Genomic DNA, 19,422 nt, shown 5'->3' on the forward strand with positions numbered 1-19,422 from the left:
TATTAGCTTGTTGTTCTTGTCTGTTAGTGGTACGTTATGTGAGATTGATATGAAGTATTTTAACTTTATGGAAAATTATAAAATGGTATGAAGGATGCAAAAACTGGTTTTGTGCTAGTTCTGTTCATATTTTTAATGAAATTATAGGCGGTGACATTAAGGTTATTACGTAACAAATAAAATAAGATATTTTTAGTACAAAATAATTGTTTTCTTCTTTTCCTTCTAATGTTCAAATATTAAAATCCATTTGAGTTATGGGTCAAATCAAATTTGAATGAAATGGGTCTAAACTGAGTATGGTCCATCTAACCTTATGTGGCACTATAATTAGGTTTTTTAATTAAATTTAATGTCATGTCATATTTTATAGGTTTTTAACTAGAATGACTTTTAAGTTACAAAATTAAAGTTGAGTGACTTTTTTAAGTGATGAAAAATAAATAAATGACTTTTGTAAAATAAATGATAAGTTGGATGACAATTAGTGAAATTAACCCGTCGCAAACATAAGTAACTATTTTGTACTTTTACTCAAAAAGAAAAGGAAAAAAAGAAAAGAAAAAGCTATTGCAAATTTTAATTAAAAATAAAAATCGAGAATTACGTCGATTTGTTTTTTAATTTTTAAAGAAAGAAACCAACACATCCCGGAAATCGGCTTTCCTTGCTCTGGGTCTGGGCTGGTCCTTTTTCTCCCATAACTGCCTTAAATGCAATTCTAAAAGGTTCTTCAGTGATCCAATGAAAGCACAATCAATAACAGGAACTGCCATCGCTTTGTAGAAGCGAAATTCGAACGCTTTTGCAGGGTTTTCAATGTAGAACCCATTGCCCGCGACGATCATTAATCTTCTACTACTACTCCTTTTTTCCTCAATTTGTTTTTGGGTATATGATGCTTTGTTCTGCATTTAGAACTCAGATACAGACGTGGCTTCGTGATTATGACAGGATTCAATCCTTTGCTGTTATTCTCATCTATGTTCAGGTACTTTTTGATTTTTCTTTTCTTATTTTCTGTATAAATAAATAAACTTATGATTAATTTGTGATTTAATTAATGTTCAGATTGGTTGTGCGATGATTGGATCTCTTGGGGCATTATACAACGGCGTTTCACTAATCAATTTAGGGATTGGGTTATTCGCATTGGTGGCTATTGAGAGTAGCAGTCAGAGTCTTGGTAGAACTTACGCTCTCCTTCTCTTCTGTGCCATCTTACTCGACGTTTCTTGGTTCTTTCTTTTCGCATCCGAAATCTGGTAAGTTATACACTGACTGTAATGAATTTTTTACATCAGTGCCATTTAACCTGATTCTAGGTTACTTGCCATTTATTCTAGGTTACAAATTCTTACTATTAAATCAAATTACCTACAATTACTTTTAAGTGACCGATTGTGTAAATATTTTTTTACACCATAGAAAACTTAAATTCATAGAGGGAAGAGTTAGTGAACTTTTCATAATTGTATAGCTTTAGGGGTCGTTTGGTAGCTGGTTACAGGGTAAATTATTCATGTCTTAGGAGTAACATAACTAATATTCCCTCTTTCAAAAAGATTGACACTATTTACTTATTAGTCTGTTTCGAAAAGATTGACACCTTTTAATATTTTCTTAATAAGAAGCATTTATAGCCACACAAATGTTATGCCAAGTTTCAGACCACAATTTTCAAAAGTTTTATAACCATACAAATGCTATGGCTTATATCTCAAAAGTCTTCCCTTCTTTATTAAAATTTGTGCCAAGTCAAACTAAGACAATCTTTTTGAAACGAAGGGAGTACCATGTGTGGTAGCCTTTAGTTACTTTGTACAAAAGTCAGCATAACTAATGTTATGTTTGGTTGCTTTTTTCATTGGGGTATAAGTAATACATAGATAAGTTATACAACAGATCTATGTATTATTTATGCAAGGTAGGACGTGGAATAACTAATACATGTATTAGTAATACATGGATTAAACAATCAAATGACCAAAAAAACCTCATATTTATTTTAAATTACACATATAATTAAAATAAAATAAACGTTTAACAAAAAATAATCTCTACATTACAATCCATAAATTACTAATCCTTACATAACTAATCTCTTCATAATTAAACCCTGCATAATTAATCCCTGCATAACTAATCCCTACATAACTAATCCCTACATAACTAATCCATATATTACTAATACCTGCATAATTCTAACCAGCAACCAAACAACCTCTTAGTGTATTAAGAATGGGACTATAAAGTAACAAACCACTATAACTATTTCACTTGAATATCTTTTGTAGTATTGACTGGCGTATTAAGTTAACATAACTAACTAACAACATGTTACCCCAGCTGCTTGTGCGTGCTAAAAATCTCTCGAAATTTGAGAATCACTCTCTTAAGGTGTCCTTATTTAGAGGATATTTTGATGCCAAACTTGCTTTAAACATATTTGAAGATCGGAGAAAAGAAAACTTTATGAGTTCCAGGACGTTGATCTAGTGGTAAGAGTACAACTCATGACTTGTGAGTTAGGCACACGTCACAAGTTCGAACCTTGCCCGCAAACAAAAATCTGGTATTTAGGTGGAGAAGGGTTGGGGGCGCATTATCTACCGAGTTTCAAATCGTGTGCCACTAACCCTTGGGAATTTCCCGGTTATCAAAGAAAAAAAGAAGTGAAACCTTAATGAATACCAGGACTGTTTTGGGGGTTCCGTAATGTCTTGATTATCATATAATCCATTGCTATTTTGTGCTTTCAATGTTTTGGGGGTTTTCTAATGTCTTGATAATCATATGATTCATTGTTATTTTGTGCTTGTTAGTGCATAAAATTGTTGTGTCAATGACGAAACATGAAAGGCTGAGTGATATGTCATATGATATAGATATTCTCTATCTCATCAAATTAATGCGCCATCCATCCAAAATTTTTGTTGCTTTTTGAATCATGTATTTTTCTGAAGATGCAAATTGTTAAAGTTAACTATTGATGCGGATTAGTGATCGATAAATTAAGATATTCGACCAGCATGTGCTTTAGAAATGGAGTGAGTGAGCTGTAGTGGAGTTCCAATTGATATGTAAATTGTAGTCTCTAGCTTTAATGTATTACAGCCTTTAAATATAAATGTAAGGCATTTATTCTGATTTATGCCTTGAAACCACCATGTGTGTAATAAAAAAAATATTTTTTCATTTTTTTATGTTCTTAGTTATAGCTGTAGATGCACTGGAGAAGCTTTATCAGATGTTCACTCTTCAATTGGAAGTTAAAAATGCCAGCATGGAATTGAAAATTTATGAGTATCTGAAATTAGAAGTATGATACTAACAGTAGCGTGGATGGAGGAAAGATGAAGTGTTTAAGAGTTCTCACAACTAAATGCGTTGGTGTTAAATGGAAGATTGGAGCAATGTAAGAGATAAATAATTGGTATCTTTTGTGATGTGTCTCTTGAGGTCCAATATAAGGCTCTACAGAGATACTCCAACTGTTTTCATAAATAGAGCTGAATATATAGGTAATTAAGCTTGAATGAATTTATGGTTCTTTCATTTCTCAAATCAGGGTTAAACTTGTGCTTTGGCACCAAGATTGACGTTGCACAATTGCGGGGGTCTTCTAAAAATGTGTGGGGATCTTCTCTTGTTGAATAGTAATTTGAATCTGGACTGACCTGGAAATTCTGTCTGAAAAAGAATATGAGAAAGGACTTGGGTTTAAAGGCTATTCACTATAAGCACCAAAGAATGATGAAAGGAAAGCTGATATTTTTTGATAACCAATGATTAAAGGACAACTGATACTTGCTGGTGACTACAACAACAGTAATATACCCAGTGTTGTGTAATCCCACATAGTGGGGTGGGGAGGGTAGTGTGTTTGCAGACCTTACCCCTACTTTGTGGAGGTAGAGAGGTGGTTTCCAAGAAACCCTAGGCTCAAGGAAAGCATAAGCACAACAGTAATGGAAAAGTAAACGGTAGTGTAGAAGCCATGAAAATGATATTTGCTGGTGACTAGTGAAAAGAAACGGAAATCGGAAATAGAATAATGGGAATTTCCTAGTTCCCTGAGGAGGATTATTTCTATAAATTTCTAGATTGACCGAATCAATGGAAGCAATATAATGGTTATTTCCTATTCTAGAAGGCGATATCTTTTGATAGTAAATAAGGAATTTATTAATCATAAAGTAGCACTTAGTAAGGTTGGTTTGTACAGAAGGATCACAAAGAACCACAGAAGTTGCATCAGAGGGGTCTTGATATTCTTGTAACAGAAAGATCTAACCGAGACGATTCCACTCACTTTCCCATTCCATTTACATCCATCTGAGTTATAACACTAAAGTGACAAAGAAACGTGGTCATGCAGACGTGTCAGTTTGCAGTTCGTTAATTCAAGAAATTTTCTTATTAAACACAAGTCAGTTTCACAGAATATGTACAAATTGTGGACATGACTCACTTTTAAGTTATCCACAGTTGTCTACCAGGTTTGACCAAGAATTTATACAACATGGTATTTTCTCTTTATCTTAAAACATGAAACAAAAAAATCTTTAATGCTTTACATCATTCTCACTACTCTGAAACCTTCTCTTATTTCTTTCGTTAATTCGGCCCACAGCTTCAAACAAGACACAATGGAGTAGTTTTTCCATGCTGCCTTCCTTTCTTGCCGATCTTCAGTAATCTCCCATTTGTCCTCGGTAACGCTCATGAGATATTGAAAAATGAGAACACAGGGTTTATGAGCGAACCTGCAATGCAACAAGAGATGATTAGTATTTTCTTCAATTTGCACATGCAGCACCAACTCACACTATATCATCCTGCTCTTTTCCAGATTGTACGCCTTTAAAATAGTGTCTTCCGCTTGCAGACCCATCAAAGAAAGCTACATTTTTCGGAGATTCGGTTTCCACACCTCCATTTTATCTCCTCTTTCTGGAAGCTACAAGTGAAAGAATTGTAAAATATTTTGCGCCACCTCCCTCAGTATCATCTTATCTCCCTTTGTTTGTGTCATTTTAAAGGTATTTCCAGCTTTTCTTCTGCAAAGATGCAGGGAATAATTATGCATGAACTTCTACTTGTCTTGTTTGATTTTTCCGCATCCACCTAAATCTCCCCGCTTTCGAAATCTAGGTTTCACAGATTATCAGTGCCATCATCTTTTGGAAGCTCTATGGATAGGCTATCTATACTTGGTAAAGGAGGTTACTTAGCGAGGCCTCCTCTTTTTATGTTTAAGGATCAACACACTCTCCAAATTCATTTTTTCCTATTTAATATATATCAAATATGGAAAATACTATGAGACTGACTGACTCAAGAAAAGATACTATCAAATTTTATGGAAGAAGTTCCTCCTCTGTGCTCCTGTTGCCCCATGTAATAATATTCTAGAAGAATTGCCTTGTGTTCGTGTAGCATAACTAAGACTGATGATAAGTACACACCCTTATCTTTTCCTCTATAGAAAGCAATCAAGTAATAGGCTAATAAATGGGTGTCTGGGCTAAATATCATCGAAGTAATTAACTTCTAGCTTTAGTTCTTTGAATTCCTTCGAGCACAAGTAGTTAACAATGCCTAAGAATAGAAGCTTCTCTATTGCTCACTTTCTGGATTTTGTTTTTTGGGTTTTGGTAACGTGGTCAGTGAGTATTCATATAGTCGATCCCAACTTGTTTGGGACTGAAGCGTAGTACTTTTGTTGTAGTTGTTGTTGGTAGCATCATTGGCTGCTGCGTCACTCTCTAAGAATGCAGGTAGGTCCAGCCATCACTCATATATTGTGTTCTCAGACATCCTTGTCCAGTAAATTTACCACAGTTCTTAAATGTTATAAAAGTTAAAATTTCTTCCTGAACTTCATTTATCCTTGCAGGAATATTTCGTCTACAATTTATGGAACCTTTGTTATCTTCTCGGTGAAACTCACTCTCTCCATGCAAATTATCGGATTTTGTGTGCGATTATCATCTTCACTATTGTGGATTCAAATGTATAGGCTGGGTGTTTCTTATATAGAGAGTTCAGTTCCCCGAGAAGCAGATGTTGATATGAGAAACAGTTTTCTCAATCCTGCAACTCCCTTAACTAGACAGCCATCCAATTCTGATGATGCTCTAGGTGGTTCTGTATATGATCCTGCATATTATTCCTCCTTGTTCGAAGACGGTAAAGACGAAACATATTTTTGCAGGGTACGCAGCTCACTTTGCCGCTTTCCTTCCTCTCTTTCTTTATCCTTTTATATGTAATATGAATGTTCAATTGCTTTGAATTGTCTTAGTAAGTGATGTGGACCTTGAATTTGATTTGTTTCATAAGTATTTGAACTCTCCACGACATATTCCTCCAACTTGTTTGCTTTACACATTTACAAAATGTATATGGATGTGGAAACATGATATAATTGGGATGCTGACCTGGTGAGTTGACCGGAACAACTGCTGATCTAGTTTTGCTTGACTAGAGGAAAATAAAGATGAAGTAAAGAAGAAAAATATTTGCTCATATACATAATTGGTTCATAGCTCGAGATATATGGTTTGGGTTTGGGGCAATTTAGTTGTCAGCTATAGAGTGCTATAAGGAGTATTATAATCTGCTTAACCTGAATCCACACTAAATATTTTTGTTTGATTTGAAATAATTAGCTTGAAGGGGAGCCTTGGTGTAACTGGTAAAGTTGCTGCCATGTGACCATGAGGTCACGGGTTCGAGCCGTGGAAACAACCTATTGCAGAAATGCAGGATAAGGCTGCGTACAATAGACCCTTGTGGTCCAGCCCTTTCCCGGACCCCGCGCGTAGCCGGAGCTTTGTGCACCGGGCTGCCCTTTTTTTTTTTTTGAAATAATTAGCTTGATAGGAATACAAACATTTACTGCTTTTATATTACATTGAGGAATAGGTCAGGATTACAACTCAACTTATCTGCCACTAGTTTGGGGTTGAATCTTGTAGATTGAGTGGATGATCGATGTTCTAACTTATAATTATAAAGGTTGTTAGGAAAATGTTTAATATTTTAGATGCGCAAAACTTTTCAACCCTGGAAATGGGCATATTTCGGGGCATTCTACAATATTAGCAACAGTTAATAAAAGAAATAATTCTATAAATTTCCAAGAGGAGATTATGAACCAGGGATATACACTTGGTTGCCTTATTTTTTTAAATTTGACCACTTTAACTTATAGAACTCCATTTCTTGATTGCCAAGGTATTTCTCTGCTAGTTTGTTTGATCAAAATTTAAACCAAATTCCTCTGTATTTTTTTTTTGCCGTAAATCTCGGAGACTCTTTCCTATGGCATGCCGGTCTCTTTGTTCCTGTATGAAGCTTCACTAAATTTTGATATACTTAGAAAAAAAAAGTACTTTCTCCAAATTTATATGATACAACAGTTTATGATCAAAATTCCAGGAAGATTAAAGGAAAAAGGCACAAAAGCATAGATGGGAAGTGGTACCTTTGCACTTATGTGGAATGTTCGAGGGAGTTTTTGTTTTTGGTGCAAATGAGAAGTAGTAGTTTTACTTAGAAAACATGAGTAGAGGGAGCATGGTGCAGTGGTGGGACCCATAAACAGAAACTGTCTCGATAAGCTCACATGGGGGGGTTGATCTGTAGATGGATCATTACAAGGGGGAGGCTCTCTTGGGAGTACCTATGATATTCCATTTAGTATAAATCATTGAATGCGTTTTTTACAGAATAATGTTTTTAAGAAGATTTTCTAGTTTGTCAGAGGATTCATATAGCTGACCACACCTTGTCTGGGACTGAAGTGTAATTGTTGTACATTCCTTGGTGCTACTCCATCTTTTCTAATTAAAATAAGGAAACATCTTCTACAGCATCCATAATAACGACATTTGGAAAGCAAGCTTAATAAGTATACCCTCTTTCCAGATATGGATGTCCTGGTTCAATTGGCTGATATAGGTGGAGATAAATTCTACTTTAAATAAAATAATTCTTTAGTTTCGCCTGGTCAGTGACTGTCTGCAAAATAAAATCACTAAAACTTAGCGCGCTATCTATCTAATAAGATGCACCATATTCTTCTTACACTAAAGGACACAAACCAAAAAGAAAAAACCTTGAAGCTGCCTTACTCCATCAGCACTCCCAACTCCAGCGAACCAAAGTGGACATCATTCTGGGACACGACTTCCTCATGTACTCCACATACAATAATTCTTCATAATTGCCACCACGAGTACAAATTCTAGAAGTTCCCCAGCTCTTTTTCATAATTCATATGTTACTGCTGCCTTCATCTTTTAGATTGTGCAGGGTTTTTACGTTCCATATTGGAAATATCAGCCCCTTGGAGATGCTTTGCTTCATCTCCCTCTATTCTTCTTACATTTGAATATTATCCTTATTTTCTCTTTTCATTATTTGCTGAATGTTGATCTCTTTAGCACAACAGGTCCCGTAGGGTTTTTACATTCCATATTGGAAATTTCAGGCACTTGAAGATGCTTTGCGTCATCTCCCTCTGTTCTTCCTACATTTTGATATTATCCTCGTTTTCTCTTTTCATTATTGCTGAAATGTTGATCTCTTTAGCACCAACATAATCCTTCCTTTTTATTCTATTTTTTGAGTGACACAATGTTCAGTGGTTTGACATGTTAAAAAAAGGCAGCCCGATGCACGAAGCATCCCGCGTTCACGCAAGATCCGGGAAAGGGCCGCTCCCTAAAGGCTCGTTTGGTATGAGGGATAAGGGATAATTAATCCCGAAATTAAATTTGAGATGATTTATCCCACGTTTGGTTGGAATAACAATCTCTTGATAACTAATCCCGGGATAATTAATCCTTGGATAACTTGTATCCCAACCAAAACACCCCTAAGAGGTGTGATGTTGGCAACCTACCTTGATGCAAGCATAAGCGGCTGATTCCACGGTTCGAACCCATGACCTTCACACGGAGATAGCTTTACCGTTTCTCCAAGGCTCCCCTTAAAGAAAGTGATTAGATTAGATTTCAGATTAAAAAAATGATTAAACAAAAACCGCCACCAGCCATCCTCCATAGCCAGAACTTACGAACTGAGATAGTCAACTTTTTGAAAGATACAGAACATTATTTAGTATAAAAATCATTAGCATTCTTTTGTTAATATGAAACAATATTGAAGAATGTTGAGAAATAATATACGTCCTTGCCTGTACACAATATTGAGTAAAAGAAAACCATAGAAAGTAGAATAGTCCGTTTGTGATAGAAGGGAGTATGTACCACTAGAATTCAGTTGCATTAAAAGCCATCACCCTGTCAGTTGAAGCGATGAAGCGATAAGGTGGGGTTATCACTTCGTAGCGAAGCCATGCACTTCAGGGAAGTGTGTACTTCAAACAGTGACATGCAAAGTGATCCTAACGAGAAGCGGCTGATTTTTTGAATCGTAATTTTGAGGAGTTTGGATCAATTTCAGCAGTATTATAAATTAGATACTAAAATTAGTTATATTAGTTGCAGTGTGATTATTACAGTGCTGAATTCATATATGTTTGGTATTTTTTAATTTCTGAAACTTGCGCTTCATTTCTCAATTCTCGCAACGACCCCATGGACCTAGTCATTTTTTCACGCTTTTTGCTTTAAAAGACCTGCTAAAATCTGATACAAGCCTCTATTATGTTGAAAATGGCTCATCTTTCTGCCCGCTAACACTGGAAGTCAAACTTACTATCTTTGAAGTTGATATTGAACATTGATTATAATTTTTAATTGGAGATACTCTACGAATATTGATATACACCACATATTTTTAAGATTTATATGGAGTCAAACTAACTAACTTTCAAGTTGATTTTGGACGTCGGTTGTAATTTTTGTGTTGGAGATACTATACGAATAGTACTATAAATCACATATTTTGGATATATGAATATTCGTGAACCCAAGGGTGTGGCCTAGTGATCAATGAAGTGGGTGAGAACCATGAGGTCTCAGGTTCAAATCCCAGCGGAGGCAAAAAATACTAGGTGATTTTTCCCCATCTATTCAAGCCTTGGTGGATAGAGTTGCCTGGTACTTGTTGCTGGTAGGAGGTGGTAGGTATCCAGTGTAATTAGTTGAGGTGCGCGCAAGTTGGTCTGGACATCACAGTTATCCAAAAAAAACGATATATGAATATTCGTATAAGTCACAATATTTCCTTTATGGATGCTAGCTAGTATCAAAAATATATTGAGTATGTTGTCTATCTACAGTAACGACAACAATAACAATTGTTGCTCAATCCAGTTAGTTCAGTTCGGTTATATTTTTTTTTTTGATAATGAAAAAAAAAAAAAGGATTTGCAAGGATTCCTCCATTTTATGTTTCATTCCTATATTCAATACGTAATGTTCTTTACCCAAAAAGGATTCTTTTCAATTTCTAGTAACATACACATCTCTAAACTGACTAAAGAAACTCCTAAACATAGTTCATCTAGCAAATTTGCCCAACTATTTCAGTTTTTTTTTTTTTAAAAAAAAGTGCTGGATAGATAATTATAAGAAAATTATGGTTGTGTGACAAAATGAGATAGGAGTAAGATACAAGATATCAAGGAGGAAGTGGCAGAAATACTTGACATTTCGAGTTCCAAGACACTCAAGTCTTACGGGGGGAGGTAATCAATTATAGGTATATGTCCCATTACCTATACCAAGATAGACAGGTGATCAGTATAATGAAGCCTTATTTTCAAAAATACCATAAAGCTATATGATGAAATAGATTAATAATCATCAATAGAAAGCTGAACTGGAAGATTGTGTGCATGTTAGTTCTTATGCAAAACTTAAAGCATGATTTTCATTACTTTGACATTATATTTTATTTAACTATTATGATTCAAATGGTTTTTCTAGTAGAACTGTATAGGCCATGTCTTTCTAGCTCTATCTTTAACTGTTATATTTGAAGAGTGTTTATCTGAATATTCAATTGTAAGTGAATTCCCATGGCTGGCTAACTAAAGATCTTGGTTTAAGACTGACAATTACTGTAGAACCTTTTTTCTTCCGCGGCCAAGTCAGTCAAGAAAATAGTCCTTAGTAGAATTTGATCTGTGAATTATCCGCGAGCATTAAATGATTTTTTAGACCAAACTAGATAAGGTTTTCTAAACGATATCCCTAAAAAAGATCTCTATATATTTACTTCGTTCGTCCTATTTTATGTGTTTGGCTAGGTATTGAGTTTGAGAAATATTTTCAAATTATACTATCTCTTATCATTTGAATTTGTTTCAATATATTTGACATTATAGAAAACCAAGAGTCATTCATTTATTTTTTCCGAATCTATCGTTGCTCCAATAAATGATTTAATAACCTCTTTCCTATACTAGTCATCTTTTAAGATTTTTGCGCACACCTTAAGAAAGACATTTAATAGTTTTAATCATAAGAGTATTTATCTAAACTATCCTTTATGTCTTTTCTTTTTAAGGTGGACATTATGATTCTTGAGTATCTATTCAAACAATAGCTGCATGTCGATTAAAAGATTAACATTCTCTTGGTATATTAATCTCTCCCCTATCCAAGTCTTACCTTATTCAAGTGTCATCTATCAATTTTTACTTACCTCAATAAACCTCAAAGAAATTTAAATGTAGCAAACTTTCTTAAACATTGAGATAAACTTGGAAAAGATAGAGCGGCCACATTTAATCAATTCAGTTAAGTCTAAACATTCCTATTGAACCTGCCAATAATTATGTTGGTAGACAACAATTGTCTGATCTCAATCACAACATCTGTTGGTCAAGATTAAATTTATAATAGAAGATGAATGACTACTAATCTAACATATGTGTAATTTACTTGGCTAGAAAACCTCTCCACTTTGATTTATTCAGTAAATGTAAATAAGCTCGGATAATGAGTCATTAATGACTATATGGTGTGTTCAATATTCTAATGACAGTTGAGAGATTAATCAGAAAATTGTATAGATTACTTATTAGAGCAAGAGCATATTTGAAAACAATTGCCTTTCTTATTTTTTGAATCTTTAAATATTCTGAAAGAAATTCATTTAGCCAAATTCACAAATAATGGAGATAGGAGGTGGTATACAATTTTCTAAAAAATCTCTCAACTGTCATTGAAAAATGGAACATGCAATATAATCACTACTTACTCATTTTTCAAGTGTATTGACAATTACTAGATCAAAGTGGGATCTTCTTGAGCAATTAAACCACGCTAACTTTAGATTAGTAGTCATTCATCTCCTATTATATATTTATTTTAAACAAAAGATGATGCAAATTTGTTTCTAAAAAAATGGAGAGCCGAAAATTCAATATCTACAGATGTCTCAACTCTTAGAGAGTTTGAATTAAGATTCAGGTTAGGAACTATATAATATATCAACATTGAGATCAAAACACTTGTTGCAATATAATCATTGTCAGGTTCAACAGTCATGTTTAGATTTAATTGAATTGATGGAATTTGGTAACTCAGTCTTGTAGCCATGTTTATTTGCATTTAAGATAGTTAAGTCTTCTTTTATAGGATAATGTTTTGTGGGGAATATTGAAATTCTAGTATAATTAAATATGTTGAGTCTCCCACATCGGCTAAGTGATGGGGGACTTGGTCTCCTTATATGGATTGGGCAATCCTCACCTCATGAGCTAGCTTTTGGGGTTGAGTTAGGCCCACTGTCCATATCTTTATCATGGTATCAGAGCCGGAACCATCCTAAATCTTTATTTCACCGATGTTGGGCCCCCATATTATTTGTCCACGCTCTAGTTGGTAGGCCTGGGCGTGCCGTGGAAGGGGGGATGGGTCTTGAGTCTCCCACATCGGCTAAGGGACGGGGGACTTGGTCTCCTTATATGACTTGAGCAATCCTCACCTCATGAGCTAGTTTTTGAGATTGAGTTAGGCCCAGTGTCCGTATCTTTATCAGAATAAAATCTTCTAGTTGAAATTTTTAGCACCAATTAAATTTCACTGGAGCTTATTGAGATACGTAAGAGTTGATGGAGAGTGACACGCGAATAGAGTGAGATGTGGATATGGGAGAGATTAGTGTACTGAAAGAAAATTAATCTTTCACTCGACTTTGTAGTTGATGTTCTTGCTAATCTGAATCAAAGATCATATTGTCCACTTAAAAGAAAAAAGTTTAAAAGAGAAATAAAGGGTAGTTTAGACAAAAACTCTTATGATTAAGGCTATTAAATATTTTTCTTAAGGGGTGTGCAAAAACCTCAAAAGACAGAAAATATTAAACTAGTAATTCAAAAGTTAGTTCGATGTGGAAAACATCATGACTTAGATTTGAATTGTTAAATGAGTTTGGATTCGTGAAATTTGTATGCATTATATTACTTTTGAAAGGTGAGATAAATATTTAGGACATCCTAAAATAGAAAGTGTGTTACATAACTTTGGAGAAATAGGAGTTTCTGAAGCTAGTAAAAGCACAATGATACATCTTTGTAGCAGAAAATGCAGTGGGCAGTTGTTACAAAGTGCATGATGGCTATATTCTACAGTGGTTTCTTACTCTGAGATTTAGTGCACATTTTTCTGCATTTTTGAGTTTACCTGGAGCATGATTAACTAATAAGATTCTTTTTATGTTATATTTGATGGCCATTATATTCTCATTCTGTTGTTCCTAGGGTAGTCCAAATAATGGCATTGTGACTGGATCACCTTCTACGGCGAAAACAATTCAATTTAAGCCATCAATGAGCAGATCTATCCGCATCACCGACGTGAGTAGTCAAAACATAATATGTTTGACTTTGTCAAGTTAGCTCCTCATAACTCTTAGTTTTGGACTTCATATGCTCTAAATGATGTTATAGATTGCAATGCACCTCCTCTTTACTAGTTAGTATAGGCATTAATTGTTAAATGACAGTTTTAAATCCTGAAGAGCACTTTGATTTTCGTGGACTTTGTATTGATTGGAAAATTGAGTTCTTTATTAGGTGGCTGCCACTGATATTTCCATCATTGAATGAGAAGTGTATCTGGATTTTTTTTTTTTGGATGGGGTAAGATGTTTCATTGATGGAATCCAGAAGATGCAGAAATACAAAAGAGGCCAATGTTAGCTCCATTACAATGTGTTTCAATTCCAGCCAGGGAGCTAACCAAAAAAGCAAAAGAACAAAAGCATGGCCTAAGTCAAAGTAAGTGAAATGATAAAATCTAGATAGGAGGCAACATTATTTACAGGGTTAGGTTGCTCCAACTAAAAAGGTACACTAGACCTCTAGCCTTCAAAAAGGGAGGAGTTGAAATTCCAGTAAAACATCTGTGATTCCTTTCTTGCCAAAGAACCCAAAAGATACAAGGGGGATCATCTTCCAGATTTTCCTAATGGCTCTGTCAACTTTCCACTTGTTCCACCCTTCAACTGCTTCCTTAATGCCCTGAGGTAGGGTCCAGCTTATACAGAATGGAAAAAAACATAGACCACATGGCAGTGGCTACTGGGCATTGAAGAAGATGGCTAATAGACTCTGAATTTTGTTGGCACATGTAACATGTATAAACTAGTTGGGAACTCTTTCTACAGAGGTTTTCTTGTGTGAGACAGGCTCCCTTAAGAGGTGTCATGAGAAGCAGGTTACTTTTTTGGGCAGTTTTGTCTTCCAAATCAGTTTCCAGGGCCAGGAGTCAATGATTTCATTCTACTCGCAGAAGTGTCTATAGCCTGCCTTCACAGCGTGAGAGCCTGATTCAGAGTTACCCTACTTGAGTCTGTCTGATGCTAATTCATTCATAGAGAAGTTTCCAAGTCTTCCGTACAGTTTCAAAAGACTTTCTAGTTCCCAGTCCTGCATGTTTGTTCTAAACAGGAGGTCCCAAGTTCCTTCTGATCTGTTTTGAGCTATTGTTGAGTCTGGAGCATTGGCTATCTGATATAAGAGTGGATAACTGTCCTTCAGGGTGTTTGTGCCTAACCATTTATCCTTCCAGAACTTGACATGTAACCCATTTCCAATCTTGAATGATATGTTCTGTGAGAATTCCTCCCATAAGCTGCTGATGTGCTTCCAAGCGCCTGCTCCATAAGGTGCTCTGTTCTGTTCAGTGCACCAGTGGGACTGTTGCCCATGTTTGGTAGCAACCATTTCATTACCACGCTCTTGTTGTGCTTTGCAAGGTCTCTGAATCCCCGTACACCTTGGGATTTTGGCTGTATTACTCGGGACCACTTGACAAGGTGTAACTCTTATGACCTTCAGAGTTACCTTTCCAGAGAAAGGTTCTTCTAGCTTTGTGTAGTTGTTTTAGGACCTTACTAGGCATAGGAAAGAGCGACATGCAATAAGCTGGAATGCTGTCCAAGACACTATTTATCAAGGTCAATCTGCTACCCACTGAAATGTATTCTAGCTGCCATGTTGACAGTCTTTTCTCCACCTTTCCAGTGACCCGATTCCACACATCAGCTGATTTGTATTTAGCCCCCAAAGGAAGGCCCAAGTAAGTAGTTGGAAAGGCACCAGTATCACAGCATAAGATAGCAGCCACAGCTTCCAAGTCAGGGACTTCATTGACAGGGTATATTACACTCTTTAACATATTGATATGCAGGCCTGAGATGGCTTCAAATATGAGTAGAGTGAGATTGAGGTATTGTACCTGAGACCTTTCAGCACCACAGAAGATTATTGTGTCATCTGTATACAATAGGTGTGAAACTGAAATAGAATCTGTTGAAGGGTTTCCAACACTGAAACCTTCTATCCATTGTAGCTGACTGAGTCCTTCCATGGCTAAAACGAAGAGGAAGGGAGATAGGGGATCTCCCTGTCTTAACCCGTGTATCTGGGAAGTTCTTCCGGATCTCATAATTAGACTAACTTTTTAGCGTCAATTGTGCACAACTTTTAAAATGTCCGGTACTAAACAAGAGATAGTGCTCTTGTTACTGCTGTTCTGTAGTAATAATTGTTACAGGTCCACTTACCTAGTATTATTTAAGGTCTCAGACGACAATGGAGATCTGAATGTATATTCCAAAGAGAGACCTTCTGAGTTGAGATTTTGCGAGTCAACCAGACAGGGACTATTCCTATTTATACTATTAATAAACACCACTTTTACATCTGAGAAGGCTTCAGACAATTTCCATTTATACCTCAGATACCATCTAGTCTCTACTGTCATTAGTCTTTAACATATCGCAAAACATTAGCGTCTGAGAAGAGTACAATTGCTTTCTGCTGCACTTGAACTGCTTTGAAATTTCAATAGGAAGAACACTTTGTATATTTTGGATCATCTTGTGTTGCAAAGTATATGTTCTACATTTTCTTTTAGTGCAAGTACTTACATCGATCTTGGGCACAGGGCTAACAAGAATCCTATAATTTCTGTCTTTAATCTTAGTGCCATCAGACATATTTGCAATGCCTAAACTGAAAAGGGTGCTTAGGTTCCTTAGTAATGCCCCATCTCTTTATTTCCCAAACGGAAAAGTAAACATGACGTGTATAAGTAAACTGACGTGTAGAAGTATTGGAACATTGGAGGTTGTCCTATAAAACCCATCAACTGTCACAAAGCTGTGTGTTGGGTTGCTTCAGTTTGTCTTTGCCAGCAATTACTCTGTTCTGGTCTCTGAAGATCTTGTGGTACTCTTGTTTTTCTTTTGTTTTCCCTTTTTACTGCCTCTTCCATTCCAGCGGGTTAACATTGATGGAGGTCTTCCTAGTCAATTTGTTTCCAATGGCAGATTCCATTATTCCAGTGTTTTGACAGGTTTTCTTTGGGTTTAGTTTAATTTCTTAAAGTGCTTTGAAGCCTGTAAAGTCTTGTTTCCATAGTTCAATTTTTCTTTTCAAGTACTTCTGCAACTTTCATACTCGTTCAACTTAGCCTTGTTTCATAAAGAAGTTATCTTTGTGATCATCACCATAATACTCTGTATTCATATCCCTCTAGTTAGTCCACCCCTCTCTACTTTTTCTAAATTTTCAGTGTGGATTGCTTCTTTGACTAATTTTAATCTCTTTTCTGGTTTGATACTAAACTTCTTAGCCTCTAGAGCATATCGGTTGCTTGCTTCCCAATATTTCCATGTGCTTTGATGAGGAGGGAACTAGAACCACACATGCATATGAAGGAATGGGCTTGTTTTCTGCATATTGTTGTCAATTAACCTCATATACTTTTTCTTTCCTTTTGCTGCCTTTTTTATTTTAATATTTAACCTCATTAATCATTTTTTATGTACCGGCTAAAAGCTAACCACCTAACCCCAGCAGCTTTCACATTTAGTTCTATCCCCATGCTAACCTTATTGCAACCTCTATCCTCTCTGATTTAATGTTAAGTGCAACAACTATAACTGCGTCTAAGCAAACTGGGATTAGCTATCTGTATCCTCATTGTTCATGTCTCTATATTTAAGCATGTTTCAGCCAACATTTTAAAAATTAGTTTCTCTAACACGAGAAGTTTTCTACATCTTCTAACAACAGCTACTCTGCCCCAAACAAGTTAGGGTGTGAATACTCACTGGCCATGTTTCTCCATTTAAATTCATATCAGGCCAATATTATACAAAATAAGAATAAAAATAAAAGCACTAGAAGTTCTCTATATTTTATCCGGGCATAAAAATCTCTAATAGGACTAATATACTCCTAGAAAGCATTGGACCTGAAGTAGTGGGCTATCATGCCTAAAACATATTCCCAACTAATTGTTATCGCCTATATAGATCTTTTCTTCTATTGTGCTGTATCTTTCGCTAAGTCCATGGATTCCAAGAGATTGTTGATCTTTCGAGATAACTCCATCCATGTGATTTAGGTCTACCTCGTTCCCTTCTAACACCTTCACTCACAGGATATAACTAAATCATCTCAAGACCTCTCATTTTATTCCCAATGTGAGCTACTTGCACCTTCTAGTGAATGTGATCATTTTTCAGCTTGTCTAATCTTGTGAGATCGTAAATCCATCATAGCATCGGCAACTATGTGACACTCATCTTGTGGACGTGTTGGACTTTTGCAGCCCAACATTCACTCACATATGGCATTGCTGGGCTTATTATTGTTTTATGGAACTTGCCTTTCACTTTGGTAGGCATCTTTATGTCACCGAACACTCCAATCGCACTTTCCATTTCAACCACCCGATTTTGATTTTATGTTAACATCTTCGTCTATTATTTCATTCTCCTTAAATAACGAGCCTAGATATCTAAGTTGTTTGCAATTAGGTACCACAATCCTCTGTAATCTCACATCAACTTCTTATGCCGGCTAAACATGCAGTGCATATATTTAAACTTGCTTCTACTTTTAAGTTATCTACATTGTCCATTGGCATAAAAGACAAACTCCAGCAGACATTGAACCTAAGATAACGTACTAACATGACTAAGACGTAATCCCAACTAATTGGTATGTCCTAAAATGATACATATAGGCGATACAAATTAATTAAACTTAAGTGACATGGAAAATGAGAATCCATATATTGGACCCCAACTTGGGATTGAAAGCTGCTAGATTGGGTGGTTAATTTTAGGCAGTAGTTTAAAATGATAAATGCTCTTTGGAGTACTGCAAAGGGAGGCAACCGGTAAGATATTTGTAGCACATGTTAGATAGTGGTTACTAGGTTTCTGAAATTGGGGTAATTACTGCTGTGTTACATAGAACATTTGCCTCTTCTCACCTACTTACTGCCCCTCGCCTATATAGATGATCTCTCTCCTATTTCTATCTCAAATCCGGAGTGACAATGACACAGACATTGCTCCTTTTAACTGCGGTGCTACTGTTTTTCTAAACTTATGGTGCCACTTGATGCATGATTTTGATCCCAACACTATTTCTGCTTGGAATGAGCTTCATTTTACTGTAAAATAGTAGGATAAGTAGCAGCATTTTTTATCTCTTTCAATTTAGATTGTTAGAGGAGGTATTACTGGAAAATTGATTACTTGATAGATTCTTTTCCTAGCTCATTCATTAAGTTTTGTTTGCAGGACGAGAGTGCTGCAAGAAGTCCCCAGCATGTCTGAAATTGGTTGTTTATCTATGAGCATTTGGGAAACGTCCATTCTCCATTTTTTATCTGGAGATTTAGTTTATTCACTTGATCCAGCAGGTTTGTGTATGGTAGTGAGTTCTGTACAGTAACCAAATGGTAGTATTCTTTTCCAGGATAATTACAAATGATAAACCTTGTCTTTTTGTTGTCCTGTAAAGATAATCATGTAAGTTCCCATATTTTGGCAATGCAATTTTACACCTTTCAAGTAAAAGCGTGTTGAAGATGTCTTAGTATGAGGTTCATCAACTGAAGATAGGTTTTGAATTCTATTGCTCGATATGTTACTGGTCCTTGTTTAGCTTATTATCTGGAG

General features: G+C 35.7%; 1 protein-coding gene across 3 annotated transcripts; it reads left to right on the top strand.

Moving 5' to 3' along the window:
* Positions 1-625: 625 nt before the first annotated feature.
* Positions 626-19,320, top strand: LOC104113383 (uncharacterized). Of its 3 annotated transcripts, none has more exons than XM_009623530.4 (5): positions 626-991; positions 1,072-1,265; positions 5,903-6,221; positions 13,694-13,789; positions 19,042-19,320. In XM_009623530.4, exons 1-5 carry the CDS (start codon positions 896-898, stop codon positions 19,075-19,077), a joined length of 741 nt encoding a protein of 246 aa, XP_009621825.1. In that variant the 5' UTR covers positions 626-895; the 3' UTR covers positions 19,078-19,320. The 3 variants fall into 3 exon arrangements, 2 of the variants coding, with proteins under 2 accessions (XP_009621825.1, XP_009621826.1); XR_001972707.3 differs by having other exon boundaries at positions 681-991; positions 13,699-13,789; positions 19,042-19,100; XM_009623531.4 differs by lacking the exon at positions 13,694-13,789 and having other exon boundaries at positions 681-991.
* Positions 19,321-19,422: the final 102 nt, after the last annotated feature.

This window comes from Nicotiana tomentosiformis, chromosome 1 (assembly GCF_000390325.3).
Source record: "Nicotiana tomentosiformis chromosome 1, ASM39032v3, whole genome shotgun sequence".
NCBI lineage: Eukaryota > Viridiplantae > Streptophyta > Magnoliopsida > Solanales > Solanaceae > Nicotiana > Nicotiana tomentosiformis.